This window comes from Ahaetulla prasina, chromosome 2, assembly GCF_028640845.1.
Source record: "Ahaetulla prasina isolate Xishuangbanna chromosome 2, ASM2864084v1, whole genome shotgun sequence".
NCBI classification, from domain to species: Eukaryota; Metazoa; Chordata; class Lepidosauria; order Squamata; family Colubridae; genus Ahaetulla; species Ahaetulla prasina.
Genome location: NC_080540.1, coordinates 63097439 through 63114705, shown reverse-complemented (window position 1 = coordinate 63114705; position 17267 = coordinate 63097439). Strand labels below are relative to the sequence as shown.

Below are 17267 nucleotides of genomic sequence, written 5' to 3'. Positions count from 1 at the left end.
TGACCAGGACTTGCAACTTACTGCCGGCTTTTTCATTGACTTTGCTTGTCAGAAGTCGTTTGAAGCTCACAAATGGTGATCATGTGACCCGAGTGTTGTGTCAATCATAAACATGCACCAGTTCCAAAGTGCCTAAATCACAATCATGTAACTGTGGAGATGCTGCAACGGTCATCAATTTGAAGCCTGGACATAAATCTATTTTTTCAGCACTATTATAAGTTCAAACAGTTGCTGAATGAAGCAGTCATTAATCAAGGACTACTTGTACCCAAATTAAAATTTCAGGCAATAGCCCACAATTTTATTTAGTAATTGAATTCTTACCAGTACTCTTATCCATACTAGAAGTCTTTGATCTATAAGCAAAGTAAATAGTTATAATTTAAAAAACAATCCATTTTTATTGTACGTAATAAAATATAGATTTTATAGAAGAACTGTATACAATTTATAAAACATTTTTCATATAGAAAAGAATGGAAGAATATTCATAGCTAGGACTTCAATATTTCGTTGACCGCCCACAGCCCATCAGTTATTTCTACACCTTTCAAAACAATACAAAGAGTGGAAGTTTTTTGGTTAAAGGTCATGTTAAAGTTATTTATTTTTGAACACTGCAGTCAGGTAAAGGTCTTAAGTCACTTGCAGGAAATGGCAGTATTTCTTGTTTCTCTAGTAGGCAACGGCTTAAACCATTTCCCTCATTATTTCTAATGAGGGAATTAGAATTTCAACAAAACGACAAATCCCAAAGGGAAACTATGGAATACTTTAAAATGGCACGTACAAAATTCTCCAGATAATTCTACATAAATACACTGAATACATTAATCATGAAGCATTAAATGTGAGGAAATAATATGAATTATCTTTTACACAGGAATATTCCAAACCTAACATACCAAAATTCTCAACAACATCCAGACAAAGCAAATTTATATAACCTGAACTTCAATGAGCCAAACTGAGGACACTAAGGATTTTATTAACAGGAAGCTCAATTTGGTAGTTCAATTATCATTAGACTGCATTTTTAAGTTCCTTTGTTTCCCAGGACATGCTCAGGATTATAGTTAGGTTTTTAGAGGCCTTCCATTTCTAACTCTTAGTAAATCACTTAAGTTATTACTACTTCGTTGAAGATTTTGAAGTTTGCGGGGTTTCCAACAATTTTCTCCTTTCCCCAATTTTTATGACAAGAAGTCAAAAGGTTTTAATTTTGGCACTGCAAATATGAATCAGACAATATCCCAAGATCATTACCATCTGAACAAAAATCGTGAAATACATCTAAGAGCAGCACCGTTTTGAATCACTGGGATGGGGCAGAAAAAGAGCAATTAAGAATTATTACAGCACCTTTCAGTGCTCTGTGATCAGAGATTAGGACATCCTAAAACACCAGTGTGCTAATGTTAAACATAACCAAGGAACCTGAAGATATGTACTTTTTCAGAAAAAGAACATCAATTTATGTGTATTTTACCCATGACAAGCCAAAACTAATATTTCCGCTTGTTTCAATGTTATATCCCAGAAATTATGGAAGCATCAGGATCGTCTTCATTTAGTGCTAAGCATGAAGGTGTATCTCTCAGATGAGTTATAGCTAATATCATTGCCATGATTTGCAAACTAATGCAAAAACCTAAATTCATCACTTTCCATGTAGAGTAAGCTGCTTTTAGAGTTGAAGGGAGCCTTCTCACTACTGTTTAGGGAGAATTTATAACTTTTGTTTTCACAAATACTACTAGTTGCTTTAACAGAGTATAAGGGATGTGAATAGTATATAAATGGCTTGATTAAATAAAGGTCATAAATTTTAACTAATATTTTACACAGTACTTTTTAAAATATATATAAAGCTTCACTCACCTTACTTGAGGCAAGTACTTTTGCATTTTTTCATCCTTGTACAAAAACGATACAACAGCATACGGACACACTTGTCTTGGTCTTTGCCTGATCTCATGAAACTGATATTCATAGAAGTAATACTGGAAAAAATACATAACAAACAACTTTGTCTGAAATTTACTGGGTCAACTCAATTAGATGATCAGTGAAATATAGTCCTAGTTTTGCTGAAATTTAGTGATGAGCAGTCCAGAATCACATTATCAGGGAGATGGATGGCATATAAATTTAATTAATTAATAATAAAAGAAATTTGGGAACAAAAAACCATTTGCCAAACACATCTCTGTAATTTTGTTTAGGAATACATTCAATTATTCAAGATACACACACACACACACACATCAATGACATTATTTTATCGTTAAGGTAAGTCGTATTATTCACAGTGCAGAAAAACAGTAGAAAACAATAATAATGTCTGCGAGAAGAGAAAACACAGGTAATTCTTGACTTACAATCACAATTGGGACTGAAATTTCAATCAATAAAGTGGTTATTAAGTGAGATGTCACATGACTGTTTTACTTAGTGACTTAGTGGCCATTGTTACGTGAGAATCCCAAGTCTTTAAGCAGATGGAACCCCAGAGAGGCAGTACAGAATTGTGGTTGTGGTTGTTGTGGTTGTGGTTGTTTTTTGGGTGGGGGGTATGATAGGGAGGCCCTTGGGAGCAGAGGCTGCATGCTAGTTGGGGAAGGAATACCACAGTGTGGCCCAAAGTCACAGCTGCCCCAGTTCAGCCATTACTATGACTTGCAAGATGTCAACCTTCTCAGGCAAACCAGACAGAAAACAGAACTAAATGAACTCACTCTACTTTACTCTAAGACTATATTGACAGAATCTTGAAAATCTGAAAGTACAAACTTTCCACTTCTCCTTTTAGCTGCCTGATCCTTTTAAGCAATTTCCTTTCTCAGTTTCTTTCTGTGACCGCTAAATTATTGCAGGCTCCAGACCCTCTTGTCTGATTGTTTCCTAGGCAGCATTTCTGCTCAACTTTCCTCAAGGCCACTAATGCATCATAACTTCAGGCATGAGTTGCAAATTGAGAGAAAAAGAATTATTCCTGTAAATAATAAGAGCCTTGGTGACTCCATATCTACGCCTCTCATGACCTAAGTCAAACCTAAGCTATTTAGTTGTGTAAGGCATTAAGATAAGGAAGTATCTATGACGCCTTTTCTGAGAAAAAATAGCCATAACTTTGGCTAGTACATTCTGAGTTGGGTCAGGCTGACCGAAGTTCATTTAATAGTAGGAAAGAAGCTGACATGTTCCAATTAATTCTTCTATTAAAGACACATGGAAAAGGTATTTCCATTGGGTAGATCTAATTGAGGAATACGTTGCTGAATAAGCCGAAAACTTTATGTAACGTCCAATAAACAATGATAAGAGGGGGCGTTTGGGGGCATTTTAATTGCTTTGCTGATTCTTTGCAAATGTATTTAAACCATGTATTCAGATCTGTAAGATGTTCTCTCTCTAAATTGCCCCACCTCATTCAACAGACTTTCTATAATTTTTTATTAGTGAAGATCATTCTTGCTTCCACCGTATCTATAATTACTTCACAGTTGTCCTTTGTTCTTTGAACTATTTGTTTTCTCTTTTTGAGATCTATCTGTTCAATTCCCAATCATGACTTTCTTACTCTTTCTACTCCTTTTCACTGATCAACTCTTCCTTTATAGTGTTTTGTAATTCAGTTATTCATTCTTTCCAGCCAAGCCTCGTAATATACTTCTATCATACTGGTCAGTCACTTTTGTATTCAGTCCACATTTATTTAGCATCCGAAATTCTCCCTTGTCTCTTACTTTACTACAAATGCTTAATTAACACACTTCCATTGCAAAAACTTATTTTTATGTTTCTCCTGATACATTAATTTTCATTTCCAAGTAATAAAATGGGTTGAAGTATACTCTTATATGTAGCTATCATCTATAGATATTGAATGTATCGCATACTTCCCACAACTTTTCTATTAATATCTGCATATCATCCACTTTTCCTTTATTAGTAACATTTTACCAACATACCCAATTCATCAGATTATAGTTTTATGTTATCTACAGTTACTTCCAATTGTTCCTTCCATTTTTTGTTAAATGCAAACCACCTTGGAGCTTGATACACTAATTTTCAGGTGTGAACTCTTCTAACTGAATCTTAAAATCTACATTTGCTCCAAATCATTTCAGTTCTTAGCTAGTTAAGTGGCAGTTTCTGCAGAGAAATATATGCATTCATATTCCCAACCAATACATCTCTAGTGACACTGTAAGAATTATCCTTGAATATAACCAAGGTAGTATCATGCAATTTTTATTTCTTGTTCAATGTTACACCATTAATGAGCACTTAATTTATTCTCAAGCATGCTTTCCTTTGACTATCTGCAATCAGCAACTAACCTTCACAGGTAGTTCCCAAATGTTGGTTTTTGTCATGTTTGTAATCTTTCACAATTCTGCCAAACATTCTTAGGCAATTTCACAAAATAAAAACACTCATTTCCTCTGCCTTTTTATTATTAATCATTCCTTATTCTATGTCTTTTTCCTTATGTGTGTATTTTTCCATGTGTGTATTTGAATAGCCTTGCTTGTCATGTATTCAGAACAAATGAAACTTTTACTAGTCAAATATTCATCCAATAGTCTCCATTCTCAAATCTCCAAATGGCCCAATAACTTTTTGTATCAATTTTTTCCCTGAACAGCAATTGTTTCAAATGATCAATAGTTTTCTCCCAAAGTCTTCTCTTTCATATCACTTCACTAAAACATAACACACAATCTACAACCACAGTACCAATACCGGTATTTTCTGATACATATTTTAATCTTTTAATTCTTAAGTAACCATCCATTGTCACTTCACTTATTCACTGACTTCTGTCCACAACATCATCTTTTTTCTCATTTACCTTCCATTTTCTTAGTTTCACATTTATAACTTATGTATTTTTCTGTCAATCAATTGTGCGCTTTACTTTTTACTCCCCTTGCATTCTAACTCTAACCCTAACCCTCCACATGGTATAGTCATCAGATCAGATGGGCTCTTCAGTTAACTGAGGCTTTCGTACAACACTTTTTATCAAAGCAGAGAAATAGACTATATTATCAGACCTAGTTGTGTATTTGCAATGTTCCCAGCTAACAGAAAGGACAGCTATTAATCAGTTGTGGCACATTTTTGCCAGTATCCACAAGTACAACCAAAACTAGGTTTCACTCATGTTATTCTATGAAGTCAGGATTTCTCATTTATAGAATACTTCACAGTCCAAGGTACTGTTACCCAAATCTTACAAATTAGAAGACAATTTTCTACATTAAATTAGGAAGTTACGGCAGCCATATAAATATTTTCCAATATTAGTTTTACCTGTGTACGTTCATATGCTCTGTAACTACGGCTGGATATAATTTTGTTTGCAGTTTTCGAAACATGGCATTCATGTTTTGGTGTAGGATCCAGTGCATTTTTAACAGCTGAGTCCATTACATTTATTGTCTGGTTATCATATTTATCATATATAGTCTTCATTTTCCCCTAAAATATTAGGAAATGATGATTAATATTATTCCAGGTACAATATAAGCTCGCAACATTTTCCACCTTGTAAAGTCACACACAACACTATAGAACATTAATGTTCTCTTAATCACTATATCCCTCAGTTTAGTCAAAGACGATTCAACTAGATTTTATCTGAAATAGCATTTTTTTTCCTAAATTGTCAGTGCACTTTTTAATCCTACAGAATTAAGTCATACAAATGAATATACAACCTCCCTTAATAACAATCTGAAGAAAATATATGTAGGGTTGAACTGTGGAATCTTTGGTGCTCCCTGAACTTGATTGACTGCTCTCTACTTATCTGCTCCAAGACTACTGGAGTTCTAATGGTAAAAACACAGAAGCCATCTAATTAAAGTGACTTTCAAACATTAGGAGCCATGATTGAATTTATAGAGTGGACTTAAAGAGACATTTGGAAATCTTCCTGAATTACCTAAAAAGAGCTAAATTGACTAACTTTGGGACATAAAGAACTGTATTACTGTATTCCCGAAGAAGAAACATCTGGACTGAGTAAATGGTTTTCAAATCAAATTTCTGAGATCAAAGATAACTGAGACTCTGGGGCAGTGATCGACCACTAACAGACTGTTGAGCTATATTGGGACTTACTAAAAGACGACAAGATGTTTCAGCAGGAGGAAATAAGTGGGTTTCAAAAAGACATGGTGTCAATATTTCAAAGCATTTATGATATCATGACAAGGAATCACAGGGAGATAATGGATTTAATGAATAACATAAATGGGAAGGTAGAAAATGCTCCACAAGGGATAATGAATAAAGAAACAGAGGAGATAATAGAGACGAGAGGAAAAGACAGAATGGACAAATCAACAAATAAAACAAGAAGATAAGAAAGAGAAGGCAATAAAAACTTATGAAGCAATTCAGGAAAAATACATGCCAAAAGACCAAAGAATGATACTTGATAAACAAAAATATATCTTTGAAAAGAAAATAGTGATTTGGGCAGATCCTCTGGAGGCTTGGCAGCAAAAGATAGTAGAGATGACAGAAATACTTAAGTTAACCAGGAAAGATGTAGATAAAGATGAAGACCCAAGGGAGGAATTTGGAAGGCAAGTTAAAAAATGAGTAAGAATTGAAATATTAAAACGGGCAAGAGATTATGGATAGAAGAAATGTTATGTAACACAAGATTGGCTTTATTAGGAGCTAGAACAGAGGCAGAAGTAAGAAATAGGGGAATATTATGATGCATATTTTTATATAATATACTAAAAGTAATAGCTAGATATAGAGATTAGATGTTGAAAGATAGTGACACTATGGATGTTTTAATGATATTGCAATTGTCATTGGAATGGGGGACTAAAATGTTGAATGACTAAATAATGAAGGCCTGTATTTTATCACAAATACATATAACATTTTAATTATAGAAGCATGATCTAAATAACAAATATTAATACTATCATTACTAATTGTATTTAAATGAATAATACCCAGATTTGTCACTGTTCATGTATTGATACTGATATATATTCAAAATTATATATGTATGCATGTATATAAACTTAAGGGAAATCCCAAAACATACCTTTATTACTTTAAAAATAATAATATCACCAGTTGCACTAGCCTCCAGAGGATTTGTCTGTAACAAGTCAGCATATTTGGAAAGATATACACCTGTAAGATGTCAACAAATGACATTTACATAATTATTTTGATGATATATAAAAAATGTCAAAACAGCCATTCCACATAATGTATTTCAAAATAGTATAAATAAAATTCAATGTTATGTTTCCAATAACAAAAGGTGTATCCAATGACAGAATAGTGGTAAATTTGGCATTTTCAGCATCCCAACCAAGCTAATGTTCATTACTTTAAAGATATCTTTCTATGTAAAAGGTCATACCCCTTTATGATACTTGATTTTATCCTAAAATTTTCCATGAAATTACTGAAACACCATCCAAGTGAGTAGCAGCAATTATTTTTCATCTAGGAAAAACAAACTTATTTGAAGAACATGTATGCCATCCACTTCCTTAATAAGTCTGCAAGTATAGTAACCAGATCATTTAATATTAATGCATGAGAAAATTATGAGTCACCAAAGTTATTTTTTATTTCTATAAGAATTTTCTTTATGATTACATCTTGATAAATCATATGGATTAAAGCAGAAAATAAACAACTGAGGTTGGTAACTAGTTTAAAAATTCAGAATAGGTCAGCTGGATAAAGTTGGTACCCTGGTTTAAAATGTATTAATCAGGCACAATACAACATATTTCTAGTTGCCACATATTTAATAACAAAGAAAGACATAGTTACCCATTGAAGGATTGCCGAGAACAGTTATCTTGGAATGGCCAACCAGTAAGCCATTTTCACATATATTTTGGACCTGAAATTAAACATTATTTAATGTACCAGAGAATTTTGTGATAATATAATGATTGACTGACCAATTGTTATTATTATATTAGTCTTTAATTGATTTTTGTGTTTGTTTTGCTAATATCTGCTTTTTGAAATAGTGTTAGGACAGGAGGCTTTAGAAAGCATACAATTACAATAAGCTGACTTGTTACCTTTACCTAATATATTTTTGGTTATACTAATTCCTTGATTTAATGGATGAGTTGGGGAGAAAGATTGTTTCAAATTAATGTCCACTAAATGGTGAAGCAGACATTATGAAACCCAAAATATACCCCTACCAAAAAAAAAGACATTCAAATCACAGCTGAGAAGCAAGTGCTATAGGCATTCACATGTGAGCACAACTTATTGTACTCCTGCCAACCATGTGCATGGCTGATTAAATGCCGAAGCTCCATCATATTTATAGTTTGTCAATGTTACCTTCAATCAAAATGGTTTTTGCATAATCTTAAAAACTAACCTATACTGTATTAAACTTCTAGCATTGATTGGCACAGAATGTTCAATAATATTTAAAATGCTCAAAGAAGCCATCAATATCTGCATCTGGAAAGATTTGATGACAATCCCTTTTACCATAATATTACAGAACAAAATAAACTATATTGTGCTTGTAATTGTTAGACAATCACAGTATTTTAGTAATTGAAAAGACAAAGCAAGATAATTAAATTTTCAATTCTCTTTTTTTGGACTTTGCCTTTCTGCTTAATAATAAGATAGCACAAACCCTGCAAAAATGGTGCTTTAAAAAGCATGGAACCACATAAACACCCCATTTTTCAAATAATGAAAAAATAGCATCTTTTTCAATGTTTCCAGTCTGCTGAAGTGACATACAATATGGAAAGATGCTGTTAACAATTCAAAATAAATTAGTATTATTAAATGTTCTAAAACACCTATTTCAAAGGATTTGCACATCCCTTTTACTCTGAAGTTATTCCAAAAACCAATAACGCACACAGCCAAGGTAAGCCTCTAACCCCAACCTCATAAGTTCCATAATGTATAAATAAAAAGTTGAAGGGGATTATTTTTGCCTCCAGAAAATATTTCACCCTACTCCAAATTGAAATGACAAGCAGACTTTGCCTAATTCCATATTTTATTTCAGAGGCACAAGATTAGAAAACTTGCCAATGAAAGTATGTTCATGCAGGAATAGTTTTGTTTGAGTGCTAAACAATCATCACCTACCAATTTTTTGCATCCTCACATTTTTCTTTTGTAGTAATATTATTTCATCTTCTATTCTAACAGGTGTTAACATTAACATCTCAATATGAAGAATTTGCTTAACAAAATTCTTCCAGATATGCAAAGAGATTGTTTTTTATGCTTCAATTCTGTTGATTTGAGAAAGCCAACAATACTTTTAAAAGTTACTTAACAAAAATTACATTCTTACCAATGAACGATCAACCTTTAGAAATGCATATGCCTCAGCAAGCTCTTTCTCTGACCTCCCATCTTGTTTCAATTCTTTTCGTTTCTCTATGAACTTTCAAAAGAGAAAAAAACTAATATAATGAACAAAAACTAGCACATTTCATAGCATACATGTAGTCCTCAAGTTACAATCATCTGTTTGGCAACCATTTACATTATTATGTTATTATATTTAAATTATGATGGTCATAGCACTGAATGGATTCAGAACTGGTCCTCAAAGTTTCCACCTTTGCAACTTCCCTCAGACAATGAACAAAATATGGGCACTTTCATTTACATGATCACCATTTGCGACCGTCTCTGCTGGCTTCCCATAAGCAAAATCAATGGGGTAGCCAGCAAGAAAATCACAAGTTACTGGGGTAACTCCCCCCAACATCCCAGGCCTTTCTTCGCTCTCATACACTATGCCCTTCTTCCCACATAATAATCAAAACAATTCTCTGCCTACATCTTAGATTAGATGAGACATGAAACCTCCCTGGAGGACCTATATAGGGTCCTCCTAACCAACTTGCTCAGATTGAAGAAGCTATTTGGATAAGCAGTGAAAAGTTTTGAATCAACAAGAAAAGTTCAGTTGCCATGACTAGACTTCCAGACAACTCTATCTGGATGACTGAGAGAATCTTCATCAACGTATTCTTTTCTTGGCAGTTTTTTCAGAAGTGTTTTGCCATAACCTCCTTCCCAGGGCAGAGTGCCTGTGACCGGCCCAAGATTACACAGATGGCTTCGTGCCTAAAGCAGGACTAGAAGTCAAATTACCTCAGTTTCCTCTCTTCAATATGTACAATACTAAAAAGCTTTCAGAATCAAAATATATTTTTATAACTTTTCCCTGACTTTTACATTACTAAAGCATACCATCATAACTTAAATCATCTGAAATTTCTACATGCATACAATGTACATGTAATTATGTACATTGATAATATATACTCACGTCCTTTTCCAACAGTTCACTATGAATCAGACTGGCTTTTTTGTATGTGAATCTGTCCTTTGAAAAGATATCTAAATATGATGAATGTAAAATGTTCACAATATCTTCAAATTCACGGGATTCATTTGTTATGGGATGAAAAAGAGCTACCAAGAAAGAGAAAATAGGAAATAGTCACTTTTGATGCCTAATAAAGCTATAAAATTTTAGAAACTAAAGCAATCAGTAAAACTCCCAAGGTAAAGATTGGAGTGTTAGTAAATCTGAAATCTATTATCCTAATAACGTAGAAAAGCATTAACTTAAGTGAAAAGCTGCTTCTCCTACACCATTATTCAAAATAGGCGAAAATTGTTGGTTTAGCATGGCTTACAGCTAATACTATGTTAATGCAAACAGCTAACTTGTTCCTTTATTTTTTCCATTGTGTGATTGAACTTGAGGCTCTGGATCTCCTTAGTAAATTCTAAAAGCAATAAATTAGACTTTGTTTTTGGCTTATACATTTTGGATTTGTTTTGAAGTATGAAATTAATACACTAGGTTCAACAAATATTCTTTTTCTAAACTTCGTTATTTTAACAGAGTGGAGTAATGCACAAACATGATGGATCTATCCAACCAATCAGACTAATCCAACTATTCTGGTATAGTGCTACAAACAAGAACTCTTCATGTTAATAAATCCAACATATTTCAGTTATATATTTTGTAGTATGAAATACTACAAAATGTAGCAACTATTAACTGAATTACAAAAGTACTTTGCAGCATTAATGCTGATTATTAGTTATAATATAGTAGTAAAAAAAGATTCCATTGGGCTGAGTTTAACTCATGGTGATAAAATTCACAGTAATTTCCTTGTATCAATAATTATTGCCTTCTAACAGGTTGCTTTTTCAACTTCCCCATCAACTCTATAGTTCTGAACTATTCTGATGTTCTTGCATCGAAGAAGTAATTAGATTCAACTTTATTTTTTAAAAAATCCAAAATAATGCGACCAGATGTTTTCCAAGCCTTTCTACTGCTCTTAAATCAATGGTGGTTTTATTTACTGTGTTTGACTTATGCTCAATAAAGTAAACAAATTATGCCTGTACTGTATATACCATACAAATATCTGAGTTTTCTAGGAGCCAGTGGTAGTTATAATGAAACATTTTATGACAGAAATAAATATGGCTTGGATATTATATTCAAACACATCCCCAATCAGTCTCAATCCTTCCCAGAAAAACATATGCATAATCCTATATTTTTATGAAGGATGGGGGCTTTCAGGCAGTGGTTTTCTTGCAGCGTTTCCTTTGTGGAATACTCTTCCCACAGATAACATTAGCTTGCATTTAATACCTTTTCATAAATTTATTAAAAGTGTTTGATTTCAGTTTTATGTTTTATCTGGGTTAGTGGTTTTGTAGATCTGTGATATATTTGATTACATGCACATTTTTACTTTTGTTTTCCTATATCATAATTGTTTTAATGTGATGTGCAAATCATTTATTAAATTGCAATGGGGAAACACATCCAATATTAATTATAAAAATTAACTATCACCAGAACACATATTTTAATATTTGACAAGCTTGCATGAATATCCACAATTTAAAGTGTATTTTATTTAAGTTTAATTATTATAAAAAAAAGTAAAGAGGGAGGATAGTTATTTCCTTTCCTCTTCCTTTTTATCCAGTCTTAAACTTATCATGTTTAACTTTACCTACCGAAAATCAGTAGTTCACACTATTTTCAACTACATAGTAAAAATCTAGAACCAGTAGTCCGTTACAATGTGATTTCGGTACGCTAGGAAGATCTAACATTAGAGTCCAAATATTAGCCATTATATTTTTTTAAACCTTTGGCCTTTTTGTTTTTTATTAATATTCACCTTAATGAATATTGAACACAATGTTCAACAGTAATTGATACCTTTTTTTGAATACACTGTCCCAATTTCTATATTATCTATTAAATTGTATATATGATTTCAGCTGAAGTTTCACAAACTTCAGATAATATTATACAAATAGTCAGCATATTATTAGCCACACATTATTAGAGTAATGGCTCTAGATATCTTAGATTACAACTATTGGCATGGATAACAGTCAGAAATGATAAATTTGTAATCTAAAACACCTGTTTTAGCATGTACCACATTGAGTCAGGGCAGAGCTGGGTATGTGCACTGGGTGTGGGGAAGGTGAACAATCAAAAGTTTCATTATGCGACGCTTTTGTTTTACTTTTAAAATTTTAAACGGTGCTTTTTGAATTCTTTCTCTATAACAGGTAGCATATGGAAGAGATGTAGTTAATGTGAACTGCAGGTAAGTGTGGAATTGAATGTTTATCCTTTTTCAGAAATAGTACAATTCAGTGCAATGGCATAGGCACCACTGTTTACCATGTTCTCAAACACTGATAAAGTTCAACATCAAGGGATACAGGGAACTCGGTTTAAACAGAACAAGAAACAGTAGAGAGAAAAGGAAAAAGTGAGGAAAAAAGAGCCATGACTATGTTTAAAAATTGTATTCCAGAAAGAAACCTGATGGGTCCATAATATTTAACTTTATAAGCTTTAAAAACTGCAGTAATCTATTTTTTTAGCAACTGACACAGCTATCAAAGTGCCCAAGTGTATAATTCAAATGTAGTCGCTCGTTTGGATTTGGAAATTTCTATGATAAATTACCTATTCTTCAGCACAGGAGCACTGTATCAGATTTTCACTTCTTTCTGTATTATTTTACATTCATAGACTGTGCATTGTACTGTTTAATAATTGTTTCAATTTTTGCAAAGTAGGTGAGCCAAGAAAAAAATAAGATGTGTCTATTAAAAAACACAATCTCCATTACATATTGTATCAGTGGCATAACCACCAAAGGTCAGCATAGAATTTCATTCTACTTACTTCATACATAATATTGACATTAGAAATCTTGTCTAGAAAAGCATGCCTTTGCACAATCAAGAATTAGTTTTAGATAGTTTTCAATGTTCAATAAAGCTGCTGATTCTTTCACAACATATAAAGGTGGGGAATTATATAAATAAAACTCCTTGTTCATTATATCAAAGAACGAAGGCAAAGTAGTATGAGTAGTTTAAATGAAAAAGATATCTGAATAAAATAAGAGTTCTCAGATTTGTAGTCTGGATTCCCAATTTAAAGAATTAGAATAAAAATATTAAGTTTCAGATGATGACATTTGTATTTTTTTGGCTTTTATGAAAAAATCTTAGTTTCTTTTGAAACATAGCTCAATGTTCAAAATATTAAAAATCCTGAACACCCTAAATTTGTCAATTCAGATGCCTAATCTAGAATACCAGAATCTCAGATGGATATCCTATCTCATGCTGTAAAATGGATAAATCTTAAAGTGATGAAGATTTAATATAGGATTGTTTGTATACAATACTAGAATTCATAACAAGTGAGCCATGATACAAACTGGGATGAACAGATATTTCTCCAGCTTATATATAAAATCAACGTTAACGATGCTTCAAACTGCTTCCTCAGAAATAAATCTATTTATTTTTATCTTGTTAAGTTATTCCATCCAAGATAAGAATTTCACGTAATGGTTCATAGGAATCTTCTCTGTATGTATTACCATTTTTCTACAAAATTAATTACTGCCTTCCTTATATTAGAATTAACTTCAAAATTTAATACTCCAAAATGAAAAAGATCTTCATTTAATACTTCAAAATTAAAAAGAGCTTTAATGTGGCTTAAAAAGTTTGATACTTCTGAGACCACTCTATTCTATCAAATGGTCTCAAACATTCTTGAGTTTGGAAGCTTTTTTAAAAAAGTCACATTTCAGTTCACCTTTTTTTTCCTAGTTTATTCTTCTGAAAAAAGAAATTATTATTTTCTTCTCATTCGTCTCCAAGGAGTTCTAACTCGCCTCAATCAATCTCTGGCAAGAGACTAATTACATAATCCCTCTTATTAGTTTCTTCATTGCTTTGCTCATTTTGAGGCAAACATTTTTTTACAATTCTCTGGACAGAATGGTTCCCACAATATCATATTCCACCTCTGAATAGACTTAATTTGCTTCATTTTAAAAAATTGATAAGATGGTCATATTTATCCTCCATTTTTCTTAAAATATTCTTAAATAACTATGTTGAACAGAGGTAAATTTTACAATATTCTCGTTTTAAAAAACGGGACCAACAGAAATATGCTTCCAAAATATTCTACATGGTTGCAGTTCTGAAGCCAAACCCATAGCAGGATAAGTCTATGAAGATATTTTCTTCTCTACCTCTTGGAAATATGGGATTCAAAAGTCATCAAGAATTTTTCACAGAAGACATATAAATGATGCCAAAGAAATGGAATTTTGACTTGAACCCTTCTAAAAAAAAATCAGGATCTTAATTTTTAAAAACAAAATTAGTAACTATTTCATCCAAAAAAATTTAAATATCTAATTTCATATCTTCCCCAACTATTCTGTCATGGAGCGATCATCATGAAGCATCTTTGGCCATTTACAAATTGAGTAGACATTTGCGAGGACTGGTTCATCCCTTTATGTAATGGCAAAACGATTTTCCATTATCAAGGCTTGACAATAGGCTGACTTTTCCCTGTGTTAGAATACAGATCAAATCAGAATAATCTTTAAGAGGAAAAAGGCTATCTCTTTTTAAAGAACTTCATTTGTAAATCTATTAAAATCAATGTGTTCTTAAGTATACTGCTAATAAGAATTGGCCAATATAAATAGTAAAAAATGTTGCAGTGATAAAATTTATCTTCAAGAACTAAAGATCCTTGTACCTGCTACAATGGCAACAGAGTAAAAAGTGGCACTAGTACAATCTATACTTGAAAGCTCAAGCCTGATTATTTGGAATAGAACCAAGACTTTTGAGATGTCTGTAAAGATGAATCTGGATTGCTCTTCAAGTTTTCCCTCTATAGCATTCCCGAATTACGATTTTTAATTTAAAAAGGCATTGTTTGGCCCATTATTAAGATGATAAATAAGGAAGACTCTCAACCTAACAGAACATTTGATTCACCTGAGTTATATAAATCAGAGATGGCAGTTTCAAGAAGTCAACCTACCTTACCTACAAGTCTATTCTAACATACTGCTTAAGTTGATGAATCTTCTCAAAGAATGAGAAACAGGAAGCCGTATTTACTAAGAATAGATGATTCCCTCCTTTCCCTATCTTTACTGAGCGTTAAGAAATAATCCGCTTTTGAAGAAAAAAGGACTGAAAGTTGATTTCCCACGAAAGACAAAACGCTTTGTGAGTTGCCACTAAAGGCCACGTTCACGAGGCAGGATCGAACGCGAAAGAACGCCAGAAATATACAACTAAGCTTCCTTCGAAGGGCACGTGGCGCAGAACGACTTCCCTCCTTAAAACACGCGGGAGAAAAAGCGCCTCGTGCGGAAGGATCAAATCCCATCTATTCTAGAGCATCTCACGGAAGCGATCGCGTTTAACGGGTCATCCCGCCTAACCTCTCTAAGCGGAGGCCTTTCCCACCATCTCTTCCGCGAGCATCGGGCCTTTGGCGGCGGCATCCTCCAGCCTTTTTTCCCCGGCCCCTCCGAATCGCAATTCGGATTCTAACGAAGCCATTCCGAACCGTTTTCCAAAAGCCTCTCTCTCTCTCTCTTTTTGTTCTTTCCTTTCCTGCGAGGCACAATTTTGCGAAGCTGCCTTAGAGGCCCGGCTTTCTTCCACGCCCGCCAGCCAGCCAGCTGCATGCAGGGGATGGGAGATGTTACCATGTATGCGGAGCGAAAGGAGGATAAGCGGGAGGGAAGGAAAGGAAGTCGGGCGGGGTGGGGAGGGTGTGAGGGAGGGGTTGGGGATTCGAAGTAACAACCTTTCTTTTCTCGGCTCTTCCTGGGAATCTGAAAGTTTTTCTTAAGAGGCAGATCTTCGGGGGCTCTGAGGAGCGACGCCCCCAGCCCCTCGCTAAAGGGCTGAGCCTGGGTCTGCTCCAAGGCCGCAGAGACCCCAGTCTTGCGGTGGCCACTGCGAGGGGAGTCCCTGTCCTCCACGGCGCCAGGGTCTAGCAGCGGCGACTCATCGCTTCGGCTTCTCTGAGAGCGGGCGCCATTTTGTGAGCTATCGTCCGCTTCGGCTGCTGCAGCTCCGTTCTCCACACCGAAGAGGCCGCTGCTATCCTCCACCCGTTGAGAGGGCTCGGGCGTTTTTTCACCGCCACTCATAGCCGCGGCATCCGCCATTCAAGCTGCGCGACGCAGTCAGGAAAGAAACGAGCCTGCGCTTCTCCCCCGCCGAGACCCCCTTTCCTCAACGCCATGCAAGGAGCCCGCAACGCCGCCGCCAACCTCTCTTCCTAGCCAACAAGCCACCGCTTCCCGCTCCTTCCCTCCCCGCTTTCACTATAACATGGCGCTGGGGCGTCAAGAAAGAGGAGGGACTTTTTCCACTTCCCCTCGCAGCCAATCAGCGTCCAGCGCTTCTGATACATTTTGAGGAGGCGGGCCCCGCGCGTTCTGCCCGGGTATGTGGAAGGGCGTGGCAGCCCGTGGAGTAGCGCGTGGTTATGGTTGAAGTTCTAGTTCGACCTCGGTGCTTGTACGCAAAATATAGGCTCTTTTTGTGTCTTTCCCCTCCCCCCCTCAGATGTCATTGCAAAATGGTGGTTTACCGGCGCCCCTAACTTGAAGGAAACCGAATTTTTTAACCAGAAGATCCTTATTAGATGTTTTAACCGTGAGCAATTTGGTGCTTATTTTCTTCAAGATTTGAAGTACTGTATTTATGAGCGTCAGTTTTCTGTTCTTAAAAATGTCTTAGCTTCGCCTTTGCTATCTTTTCCTCCTTCCTAGCCCAAAATAATGCATCGGTATCAAAAAGTTTAG

The 17267-nt window shown here is 34.6% G+C and overlaps 1 protein-coding gene across 6 annotated transcripts in view; it reads right to left on the bottom strand.

The window, feature by feature from the left end:
- Window positions 1-16798, bottom strand: part of TASOR (transcription activation suppressor) — a 58086-nt gene extending 41288 nt beyond the window's left edge. For all 6 annotated transcript variants that reach the window (XM_058165589.1, XM_058165584.1, XM_058165586.1 and 3 more), the window contains exons 1-8: window positions 16259-16798; window positions 10361-10506; window positions 9371-9463; window positions 7846-7918; window positions 7097-7188; window positions 5332-5499; window positions 1885-2006; window positions 328-359 (exon numbers count right to left, since the gene is read on the bottom strand). In XM_058165589.1, coding sequence (XP_058021572.1) covers window positions 328-359; window positions 1885-2006; window positions 5332-5499; window positions 7097-7188; window positions 7846-7918; window positions 9371-9463; window positions 10361-10506; window positions 16259-16625 — 1093 coding nt within the window. In that variant the 5' untranslated portion in view covers window positions 16626-16798. The remainder of the gene's footprint in view (window positions 1-327; window positions 360-1884; window positions 2007-5331; window positions 5500-7096; window positions 7189-7845; window positions 7919-9370; window positions 9464-10360; window positions 10507-16258) is intronic.
- Window positions 16799-17267: the final 469 nt, after the last annotated feature.